The 12,651-nt window shown below is 42.2% G+C and overlaps 1 protein-coding gene across 2 annotated transcripts in view; it reads right to left on the minus strand.

Annotated features, from left to right (window-relative positions):
• Positions 1-12,331, minus strand: part of TMEM65 (transmembrane protein 65) — a 29,982-nt gene extending 17,651 nt beyond the window's left edge. The window contains exons 1-2 of one of the 2 annotated variants that reach the window (XM_054985429.1): positions 11,720-12,331; positions 3,428-3,508 (exon numbers count right to left, since the gene is read on the minus strand). In XM_054985429.1, coding sequence (XP_054841404.1) covers positions 3,428-3,508; positions 11,720-12,050 — 412 coding nt within the window. In that variant the 5' untranslated portion in view covers positions 12,051-12,331. The remainder of the gene's footprint in view (positions 1-3,427; positions 3,509-11,719) is intronic. The other variant, XM_054985431.1, reaches the window with a different exon arrangement.
• Positions 12,332-12,651: the final 320 nt, after the last annotated feature.

Here is a 12,651-nt window from a genome sequence, read left to right on the forward strand (position 1 = left end):
CTGGAAACTGTACAACCATTTCGCACGTAGTGTATCCTGTCTGCATTGTTTAACATACTAAACACAAGGTTTTTCACCGTGTGTATCAGAACTGAATCTCACCAGTTCATGTTACACTTCACTCTATGTTATGAAGTTATTTGCTCGGGGTGGTTAAATTGTTCATAATCATATTTCAGCTGCATAAAACAGGTATAGCTTAACTTGGCAATAAAAGTACATTTTTTACCCTTTAAACCCACACACGAACAAACATATTGTCTTCCAAGCCCATCATTTCACAAAGCAGTTTTTCAGTTCAACGGTTCTAAAATATGATGCTCTTTTTCACAAAGAAAAAAAGTTTCTCAAAATATTTAACATTAATCTCTAAATTTTGATCTGAAAAGATGAGTTTAATCCCAACAGCCACATTTTTAGAGACTAGCGTGTTTTAGAAACCTGGGCACAAGTGTCACTCGTTAACACAAAAGTAACAAACACATAATTTTGACAAGGTAGCATAAAAGAATCCAGTTGAGAAAATACAAGCTACACCAGCCAAGAGAACTGGCAAGCAGTAATAAACACCAGTATGGCCAGATGCTCTTGGAACTGAGCAAATTAAGCATAGTTCGACACTATTTAGCCAGCTAAGTGCTCACATACTGGAGAGAGCACTGAAAAAATCATCAATACAGTCTGAATTAAAGCTCACAGAAAAGTATGCTTCATCGGGTGTTTGCTCTGAACATCTGTTAAAGCATTTAGAGGATGAGAATTAGAGTTCAAAAAATAAAAAGCATAACTAGGCAAAGAAAAATCAAGGCCAGTCTAATTATGAAGTTTGTTAGAACATGTCACTACTCCAGACACTCATTATGCTGAAGTGCAAGATGTTTCTGAGGTCACTACCACAAAGATGCAAAACAGAAATTTGCTTTATACAAATACTGATTCCTTATACAAATACTGATTCTTTAACCTAGGGCCATCTTTACCATTTTGCGTGAAGGTTACAGCCCTTTCTGAAAGTTTTTTTTAAAATAAGGCTACAAAGGAAGGCTTTTTTCATACTTCAGTGCCGGCTAAATCAGAAATTTGGCAGCAACAAAAATGTTGTGGTTACTGAAGACATGTACAAATCCCATTTCTCAGTACTATTTCTATTTCTAAACAGGCAGTGCATTGGTTTTATCTAAATCAACAATTACATTAATCACTTCCCTCATGCCTCCAGAAATGACAGGTAAGAGTAAGTTCACCCTCCAAGTAATTCTGCTTCAGACAGCACACCGACCCTATGAGTGACAGGGAACACCTTATATCCTTGTCTGGAACTGGCAGTGTCTCAGTTTCCAGCATTCTTGTTATACTATAGCATACAGTTTGGCACACACAGGTGCCATGCATGAGGCAAAACCCTACATTTAATCTAGGATTTCATCCTCTTAGTTGGAATCTATATACACCAAACTAGACAATAATCCAACACACATCTGTTGGTGCCAGAAACATGGCCAGCACAGTGGGTAGGTAGGGAGATTATGGCACCTCCCCCTTCCTGCTCCATACCATGTTCAAAGTTATTATACCACCCAAAATGGGCAGACGTATTTAAAGTCAGGTAATTAAACTCAGCGTTTCAGTTTTCCGAAAAAAATTTTCTGAAAAACATTATCCAGCACAAGAAAAGTTATTGTATTATACAGGGGACATAAATTTGAAGGTAACAAGCCAAAATTGTTCTTTAGCACAGCTGTGTAACTAACCTAAACTGAAAAATTAGCATTCAGATATGAGGCAAAGTTGTTAATTTTCTAGCATCTCACAGGCCCTGTTGCAGTTTGAGGGAGTGGCGGGTGAGGGGGCGAGAGGAGCACGTCAATAGACAATGGAAGTGACAGCATTTCATCCTAATTTAACAAAACAAAATGCATCTAGAAATGTGTTTCTTATCCAATGGAAATAAGAACAGAATACTGAATTTGTGCAGTAACAAAAATGAACAAAATAATTAAATGAAATAAGCATAATTATAACACAAATAAAATGTGTTCTATACCATTACTCTGCTGTTCTTACTCAGAATTTTCATGCTTTTAATACAGCAATACCTCCTTTAACAGTTTTTTTCTGAAAACAGACTGCTAAGAGAAGTAGCTCTACAAGAGGTATTGATAACACTGATTCTAATAGGGATGTGTTTATTACCTATGAGGCAGAAATTGGAGGTGGCAGTCAACAGCTGACTGCCTCTATTAAAATAAAAAAAAGTCCAGTAGCACGTTTAAGACTAACCAACTTTATCATAGCATAAGCTTTCGAGAATCACAGTTCTCTTTGTCAGATGCATCTGACGAAGAGAACTGTGATTCTCGAAAGTTTATGCTACAATAAAGTTGGTTAGTCTTAAAGGTGCTACTGGACTCTTTTTGATTTTGCTACTACAGAGTAACACGGCTAACTCTGCCTCTGGATCTGCCTCTATTAGACTCCTCTTCTGAAACATCCTGGGAAGCCTCTTCAAGTCTTCCTCTATGTAGGGGCTTTCTCCCATCTTCTCTGACAGGACCACTGAGGCCTCAATCATAGCTCTGTAATAGGTTTTCAATGTAGTTGGAAGGTGGCCATTTCACCCACAGAGGTACCACATTACTTCCAGCCTAGCCGTATTTACTATTGGCTGGACCAATCATGCCACAGAGCCACAGATCTGTCCCCTTCCCAGCATTTTATTTTAAAAAGTACACCCAGAATAAAGAGTGCTATGATGAGATAGTTTTGTAGGAGGTATTACTGTATGTGTACAGTTTCACAAACCAACGGTATTAGTATCCACACTCCTAAACCGGCATACAATCCCTTCTGATTAAGGTGGGATTCACCTATTTTAAAATACAAGTATATGTTCTGCTTAAGAGCTTCATGAATTGAAGACTTAGGAACATGCACACAGACTTAAAGTTCCAGCCAAGTATGCCTTACTACATTTATAAGGGTACATGTACGTAGTCTTTTACAAGATCATCTAATAACAAGCCCCAAATTATGGTCCTATACTGATGAAAACAAAGTGACCACTTGAATTCCTACTAACAAAACATGCCAAGGTTGTTGTGGATTTTCCAGGCTGTATCGCTGTGGTCTTGGCATTGTAGTTCCTGACGTTTCGCCAGCAGCTGTGACTGGCATCAGAAGCGTAGCACCGAAAGACAGATCTCTTAGTGTCAACCTGTTTGACACTGAGAGATCTCTGTCTTTTGGTGCTACACCTCTGAAGATGCCGGTCACAGCTGCTGGCGAAACGTCAGGAACTACAATGCCAAGACCATGGCGATACAGCCCGGAAAATCCACAACAACCATCGTTCTCCGGCTGCGAAAGCCTTCAACAATATACAGAACATGCCAAGTTACTCACAAGCAAAAGAAAAGATTTACTATACCCCAGGTGCTCGGTGGCTCTGGTGGTGCTACCTGCTTCATTGGCATCTCAAATGGTACCAGTGGCTTAGGAAACCGGGACGCTGAAGTTTTCCAAACAAAAAAAATCAATCACACTAGCTTGCCTTTTTAGCACAATCCACTTTTATCTATAGGTCTAATAAACGAAGGAAAGTTCATCAACATGCAATTCACATATTTCACCAGAGTAACAGACATTTTAAGATAGCAAAATCTTAGGGGCAAATAAAACCTGAAGGTTTGCAAAAATGTTCAGACCCTGAGTTCAATACAATTCTAAACATGTTTACATGGAAGTAATTCCCAAAGAGTTTAAAGGAACTTTCTCCCAAGTAAGCAATGCAGTTTTAAGTTTACTTTTCACCTATCAATAGGAAAAATGAGCAGACCAGTTGGGACTTCAAATGAAAACACTTGATAATCATTAGAAAGTTTATCTGTGTATGAGAACTAATCATGTACATTTTGTTTATGGTGTAATTTGCATAAGATTATATATAAACTGTCCTAATTTTGGTCTGCTCATTTTTCCTATTGCCAGTTCTATTGGTGAGCAGCATCATAATAGCCCTTTCTTATATCATATACTTTTCACCTATGTCAATGGTTAGATTTACTTTGTGAAATAACTTTAAAATGAAATGAACATTAACTTTATTTTTCCCATTCTCCCCACTTTATTTTCTCCCAACTGCTGCTTTCATTCAATGTTCTGTCCTGCCATAGGTAACCAGACTCAAGCTCCAGTGCCTTGGTTGCTAGGTCACACAACACACTGCAGATTGATCTTTCAGGACTGCAGCCAACATTAGACTTTTGGGGGGCATTTTAACCTTCTCCTCCAATGTTTTCAAAACTTTAATTTTTCTGCAAACCTGAAGGACTTGAAAGACTGTTTACTCCCTTATGAACCTACCTGACCACTGCGGTCATTCTCCGAGGTTCTACTTTGAATGCCCATGCCTCCTGAGATTAGGTGGGTGGCAACCAAAGAGAGCAAGATTTGGGCCTAGTAGCACCTTAGAGACCAACTAGATCTCCAGGGTGTGAGTTTTCAACAGTCTCGTCTGACGTGAATCTTGCTCTTCTACAATAGACCAACATGGCTACCCACCTGAAACCCAAGAGAGGGCCTGAGAAGCAGCACTGAAACTCCAGAAGTCTCTCCTCAAGGAGATTTGCTTGTCCCCTTCTGCTGCCATCTTCTTTTGTTTGGCATTCCCTCAATGATCCCCTCCTTCCTGTCCAATGTTTTGGTTTTTAGCTTTAATTGTTTAAATGATGTGTTTGTTGGTTTTAATGGTTTTTAAGATGAGGTTTTAATTTGTATGTTTTGATTTGCTAGTAACCTTGATGACATTTATGAGGGTGGAAAGGAAGAGTAAAATTTTTGTACAATAATTAGACGTATTGATAGTTGAGACACATCTGTTGGGGAAATGACAGAATAGAGCTTTGATAGCACAGAAGCTGAAGACTAGGAAGTTAGTAAGTTGTACTATTAAAGATAGGGAAGCGCAGAAACAGTTACAGTTAACAGTTTAGAATAAGAGTATTGTGCGCTGATGTAATATATATATATATATATATATATATATATATATATATATATATATATATATATATATATATATATATATATATATCTTTCTCAGCCATCTAGATTATGCCACCTTGGATTCACAGGAAGAAAGGCGAGACAAATAATTTAAATATACTCGTTGGTATGTTAATTTCTAAAAATCAATCTATTTTCTCATGCGACTGAAACAGATTTTAATAATAAGTCTGAATAGTCTGCTAGACTTCATAATAAATTTTCTTTTTCAGGAAGCTAACTAGAAATATGTTAACATACCAGGAATAAGTCAGGCAATGATTTGTCTCTAAAATGGATCTTAATAAGCATGAGTGACGTTCTTATTGCATAACGGTAACAGCAGACAATCTTATGGGAAAAGGGTAGGGGTCTGTGAAACACTCTACCAGGATCCACATAACAGGGAAACTAGGCAGTAACTGAGCGAGGTACTACTCACACATTTCTCCATGGAAATCTACCTATAGCTTTTTTTAGCATGACAGCTCACAGATACTTTGTCAATCAGATGTGATCATTTACAGAAAAATCTTTAAAAGTGTCTCTGTCTGGTATCTGGAGGTGATTTTCACACTAGGCTTTTAAACAGCTGCTTCCATGTCACAAGATATTAATTTCAATCTTGTCCTGTTGTTTTTGCTCCTTTGTTCTTCAGCGGGGCTCAAACCCCTCACTACTCCCATACCATTTTTATAGCAGGGTGGTCATCCTTACATCTGGAAAGAGGCACCTGTGATGGACAGGACCAGTTCTCGCTCTGCCTTTCCTAAGAAACCAACTAATGAGAGGGGGCAGAATGCTGAGCAAGGGACAGCTGGATTCTGTTGGAAAGGGTGAGAGGCAAAGAAAAGGGTTTTAGACTCTGCTGAGAGGCGGCAGCGGAGATATTTGCAAACCTGTTCTATTATATTGAAACATTCCCTGTTTATGAGTTTAAAACCATTCACTCCTAAGTTCCATCTTGCACATAGTTTCTTTTTGTTTTGTTTAACCCTAGATGGCTTGAAGTCGTTGCCTGAGGGAAAATATTACAAGCAGACCTCAAATGCTCTGCTCACAATAAATGGGCCAAGTTTAAGTAAATGTTGGTAGCATTTATAGGGAAAATAGCCCTGGGCAGTAGCTGGATGAGGGGAGGTAAATACAGGAAATGGGCTGCCTGTCCGGTGGAGCCTCTAGAAGAGGACAGAGGGAACGCTGTGAAGATTTGGATCAGGGCTCTCTGACTGCTAAATTGGAGGCTAGATAGGTGAAATGTGGTGACCAGCCCTTACCTACCTGGGAAGCCCCAAACCTGTGAAGGGAAGCTTAGGGACAGGGGAGCAGGGTGTATGAAAAGAAGGCAGGGATCTGACATAATACCCATATGACCTTGGACCCATATTTAGAAAGCGCCAATAATAATGCTCTACAACAACACACACACACACACACAATGTCCAGTTTGCTTGAGCCTCCTGGCTTCAGAATTGTTGCTGAGAGCTCTGGAAGAGAGCCCAGCTATGCTGAGGCTGAGATCTAGTAGATGGCAGCAGAAGGCTAAAAGTTAGAGGGGGAAGAAACTGGACTGCAACTGCAGAAGTCCTGGAAAGACACCTGTTTCCAGAAAGTTCTAGAAAACCAGCACAGCCTTTTTTTCAGCTATGAAAACAGCTTAGGCAAGAATTGTGCAGCAGAAGAGGCCGCTGATGTCTCTACTTCTCTGGATTCTATATGTTTGAGAACTTGTTGGTCCCAAATCAAAACCAGCTAGTTCCAAAATTCTACAGAAGAAAATGTGGTCTCAAAAGCTCATACGCTGGAAACCTAGTTGGTCTTTTAAGGTGCTGGAGTTGGGTCTTGCTCTTCGACAGCAGACTAACACACCTACCGACGTGAAATTACAACAATGGATATAAACTTTTCTTTATTTTGTTTGTATTACTCTATGCACGGTTTATCACTTTTCTGTTTATCATCCATAACAATGTAAAATTGTGCATAGTTTACTATCTTTAAGGTTACTATAATACTGTCCACTCTCTGTTCTTTTTAAATATTTTTTTTAAAAGACTCTTCATTAGATTCTGGAAGACATTACAGCATTAATTGCTGTCTACTTCCTGATCCTTCACATACATTGCTCCAGGTTACAGAACAGTGCGTCAATTTAAGTTTGAATTACTAAACTAAGATTCTGCTTTGGAAAGAAAACAAAGCTATTTTCGGCCTATCTAAAATGTGCATAGTGCTGAAAAATGATCTTTCAATGATAACTGGAATTGTAACTGGTTGTCTGAATTACTACCATATACACAGGGTCACAAATGGAGTTGCTAGGAGGCCATTAAACTGGAGGGAGGGGATCTACTTGCACCTGGATGCACAACTCAAGGGTGCCACCACTCCCTAAAGCTGTTTACCCATCATGGTAAACTGTGAGGGGGAGGGTCTCACCTCATGACAGATGGGAAAGAATTCCTACCTCCTCTATGTTCCTAGCATGGCAGAAGGGGTAAGTTTCACTTTGTGCCAGGCTTTGGAGATATACTAAGCTGGCAAGAATTTCTTGCTGCTTCTAAGTATCCAAAGCCTGGTAGGAAATGAAAAGCTAATCCTGCTTCACCAGAAATCCTTAGTATGTGCCAAAGAGCTTAGCTGATGAGGAAGGACAGCGGGCGGAGGGGGGTCCACAACTAAGGGCTGGCTACACCACACAGACAGTTTGAAGGCTACTACATATGTGTATAGACTGCATTTTGCAACTCTGCATAAGCTTGAAGCAAATGCTGCAGTTTCCTCACATCTGCTGTATTACTAAAAGGGTGTTTCCTGGCAAAGTTTTGAACGCAGCTTCCAAATGAAGACAATACACCATTTCAAAATTAACAGCAGTTTTGTTACTTGCATAATCCAAAGTCTTGTTCTGAGCTGTTGCCATCAGGCCACATTTAACAAGCTATTTTTGCAGAATCAAAGTAGATCTCATTCCCCACATCCCACACCTATCATAAGATTAGTGCAATGGTTCATTTTTAGGTAATCTAAATTAGAAATCGTTATATTGTGCAATCTTTTAATCCAATGCAGTCATACTACTTTTTAGTCACTGAGAGGAAAATGATTTTCTAGAAAAAAAAACAGTTGTAAAGCTTTACCCATGTTAACTAGGTAGTAATTATACCCAGTTTTCATCCCTCTGTGCAAACACAGTCACAGAAATACATATGGTGCATTAAATTAAAGCACTTAGTCAAAAAGGTTAACTGCCAGATAGACTGAGAAACTGGGCACACAACATCCAAGGAAAATGGATACTTGGCAGCCTTTACTAGCAATTGGCTGAAGAACTATGAGGTCATGAAGATGGGAGGCACAGCAGCCAGAACTCTGGCTTCACTTCATTCAAATCAGCAAAATGATCCGTAAACATGTCCATGTGAAACAAAAAGAGAACCTGCAAGCCAGGGACAGTGCAGAATTGATATGGAATGCAGACAGAAGCTTCCAATAGAAGGAAACAGTCCATGGTGGCCAACCAGGGTCCAGTTAGAGCTCAACTATGTGTTATAGTTCTAAGCATTCCCTGTTTTGCAAATTTTGCCACAAGGACTGCACATCAGTGATGAGAATGGTGTGGGACATCCCTTTTCCTCCATGGGGAGTAAGCACAACTTGGGGGTACATCTTCCAACAAGAAAACAGATGGGCAGAAAGGGGTTAAATTTCCCACCTCACCACACCATTCTCCTTCTTAATAAAACAACCCTGGCAAACAGCCTTGGAAAAAGAAAGATGGCTTAAACACAGAAGAAATTATAGCATAGCCCCTAAGAGACCTTACAGTGGTTATTCGGAAATAATTTTACTTGGGTTGTTCTATGGAATGTGAAGCAGTAAAAAAGGAGATTATTCAGAAATGTGACTGTGTCACAAAGCCTGAACCACGATTATGGTTGCTTCCCTCACTACAAGAGTCATTTTCCAGCCCTGATTTCTCTATGCATAATCATTATTGATGAATGATCTATTACTTGTTAATGCATAAACATTCCACCAACTGCCCTAGCAAACAGCTCCTAGTTTTAGCATCTGATGAGACAGGGAAAAAATGCAGTTAGACTAAAAGATAGAACTGAATTTGCTTTGGAATGGTCTAAAATAGGCTGTGAAGGCACTTCACCCAACAGAGTAGGGAAGAAAAGGAGGAACTCAAAACTATACTGCTAATTTCCCAGTGTGAAGTAAGTCTGATAAAGGTCTCACCCTCTGATACTATCAGAAACTGAATAACCACTGACTAGAGATATTTTAGTCAGATTGAATAAATGAGAAAGAATGCATGGAGGGGAGCTGAAGAGAATCTGCCATGCTAGTTAATGTCTCTTTTAAAAAAAAGACGTTTGAGGATCTATTCTCATAAAAATTTAACATGCAGCAGGGGAAGCACTGAAGAGTTTGAGTGCCAGTGTATAATACAGTTTAAAAGCATTGGACTACAAGATGGGATATCTGAGTTCAATCTCCACTTTGTCATGAAACTGACCTTGGGTCAGTTGTCTTATCTCAGTCTAACCTACCTCACAGCTTTGGTGTGAGTATAAAAAAAATGAAAATTATGTACACTGCCATAAATTCTTTGGGGAAAAGGTGGGATAAAAATATTACACAGCTCACATCCTAATATGCTGTAAGTCCTGTGTATGTATGTACTGCCATGTGCAAGAATGAACTTTCAGTACATCTTACCAAATGCTGGTAAAGCGACATTGCAATAGCAAACTATAAGCCATTCCTACACAGGGCATCATTAGAACATATTAAACTGCCTTAGCAGACAGACCCTTGTTCTATCAAGGTCAGCGTTTTCTCCTCTGACTAGCAGTGAAGCAGCTTTCCAGAGTACCAGGCAAAGCTTGTTCATGTCACCTGACCCTTCTGAACAGAGAAACTGGGAACTGAACCTGGTGCCTTCTGCATGCAAAGCAGATGTTCTACCACTGAGCAACGCCTTCCCCCCACAACACACAGTTACCATGAACTAGGAACCCACACTTACAGGATATTCCATATTGAGTGTAAACCTAAGACTGTAATGTGTCTAGGCTTTTAGGCTCCTATCTGGACACCATACCTTTGGATGTAGCACTTCTGCTCTCCATGAATGAAAGAAAAATGCTCTTCTACACGCGCAAAGATGCGTTATTACTTCATATAACCCTACTGCATGGCTTTAGCCATAGTGAGTATGAGAAACCTGCATACACAGAGGCAGAAACCTCTGAAAACCAGTGCTAGGAGGCAGCTTAAAGAAGGCAGCCTTAGTTTCTGTGTCCTGTTCGTTGACCTGCCTGGGCAACTGGACTGACCACTGTGTAAAACAGTATGCTGGCCTAAAAAGTCTACTGGTTTGATCCTGCAGGGATCTTCTTAGGTTTATATATTTCCATTTCCCTTTTTAATGTATTGTACGGAAAGAAAAGTACCAGACCTCAAGACAGTTTGACAGCCATACCTTATGAACTGACAGCTTATCCTTTCTAAAGACACTGAAGCTGGTAACAGTTACTCAGTGCCCAGGAAAAGCAATACTGCCTGAGTTCAGAGACACAATTACTCAGTACGCTTCAAAGACAGCATCCTGGCACTGATAGAAAAAGAGGAAAAGAATTCCAGGACCAGGCGCCAATTTCAGTGAAAGCTGAAGTATAGCCATAAACTAAAGTGCACTTAGCTTGGAGTTTAGCTTGATTGAACTCATAGCCAGAGAGAAGGCTGCTCTCTTTGACTCTGATGACTAAACTACACATGACACTGGAGTCCCGTGACTGGAACTCTTTATCTATAATTTGGTCCTTGTTAAAGAGAAAAGGAAAAGAAACAACTCAGGCTTAAAAAAAAATCTCCCTGCCACGCACACCTCATTTCCCAATGTAAAAGTTCCCCAAAGGACATTTAAACCTATCCTATGCTAATTCCAAAAGGGAAGCAGCATTACTCTACAGCAGAGAAACAAAAGAGGAGTCCAGGGGCACCTTAACTGAATCACAAGCTGGAATACTGTACTATCATCCTGTCCAAACCTCTGCTGAGCTACGTTTTTTAAAAATCCACAATCCAAGAGAAGGACACCACTGAACTCCCGTTATTTGTTTTTGAGTCCAGTGGCACCTTGGAGACCAACAAGATTTTTTCAAGGGTGTAAGCTTTGCAGAGTCAAAGCTTCCTTCTTCAGATACAGGGAGGAGTGGATCTCTACTCCCCTCTATATCTGAAGAAGGAAGCTTCGACTCTGCAAAGCATATACCCTTGGGAGAAAAAAATCTTTAAAGACTCAAGAGATCTCCACTCCTCCCTGCATATGAAGAAGGGAGCTTCAACTCTCTAAAGCATATACCTTTGGGGGGGGATCTTAAAGGCTCACAGATCTCCTCACCTCCAAGTATCTGACAAAGACAGCTTTGACTCTCCAAACCTTATACCCTTGAACAAATCTTGTGCATCTCCAAGGTGGCACTGGATTCCAGTCCTGCTGTCCTCCTGCAGCCCAACACGACTACCTACCTAAAACATTACTTAGATACTCCAAAGAAAGAATGCTCCAAGTGCGGTACGAGGGAAGGCGACACAAAAGATCCAAAGAGAGGCTGGTTGGGTGGGTGGTCTCTTCTGTCCCCCAGATCTCCGGCCTTACCTTGGGCGATGGCGATGGACTCGAAGCGGTGCAGCTCCCTCAGCAGGCAGCTGCGCTCGGTGGAGTGGAGGCTGTAGATGAAGTCGCGGGCCCCCTGCGCCGTGTTGAGCGCCTCCATGGGCTCCTTCTTGGGGTGGGTGCCCAGCGCCCGGGAGAACCCCGCGAACAGTCCTTCCTGCCCGGGCCGGAGGAGGGGACGGCGGCGCCGGAGGAGGCGGCAGCAACAGCCGCTGCTGAGGGGCTGCGGCGAGAGCCCGAGGCGGGCGGCCCAAGCCGACGAGCCCCCCTGCCCCAAGAGGAGCGGCAGGCGGCAGCTCAGCCACGTCGACATGCCGCCGCTCAGCGCCGGGAAGACAAAGGGCGGCGGTGCCCTGGCGAGGAGGAGGCGCAGCGCATGGAGCGTCCCGGTCTCCTCAGCGGCCGCTCCCTGGTTTCGCTGCTCCTGCGGCGGGGACGGGACGAGCCAGCCAGTCAGAGCCGCCTCAAGGAGGCTCCGGGCAGCCGCGGCATCCTCCTCCCTCACGGGCTGGGCGGGCTCCCAGACCGGCTCCCCATTCCCGCCTCGCTGAAGGAACGCGGCGAAAACGCCTCACACAGCCGCGGCGTCTTTCGCCAAACAGGGTGGTGGTAGCGGCGACACCGCGCAGGCGCGCCGCTCGGGGAGACCCTGCCTCCTGTCGCTCCTTTCCACCTATCGGAAGAGCGAGAATAAGTAGCCTAAACCCACGCCCCCCTCCCTCCTTCGTGAGTGACAGACGGTTGGCCACGCCCAACTCCTGTAAAGCCTGCACCCCACTCCCCTCTTACTTGGAGAGGAGGATAATGGCTAACCGGCACCTGGCCGACTCTGACAGATTTTTAGGAGACAAGCCAACCAATCAGGGGAAAGGGACCAGCGGAGAATCCCCGGCCCGTTCATCTCCTCACAGCCC

This window comes from Eublepharis macularius, chromosome 7, assembly GCF_028583425.1.
Source record: "Eublepharis macularius isolate TG4126 chromosome 7, MPM_Emac_v1.0, whole genome shotgun sequence".
NCBI lineage: Eukaryota > Metazoa > Chordata > Lepidosauria > Squamata > Eublepharidae > Eublepharis > Eublepharis macularius.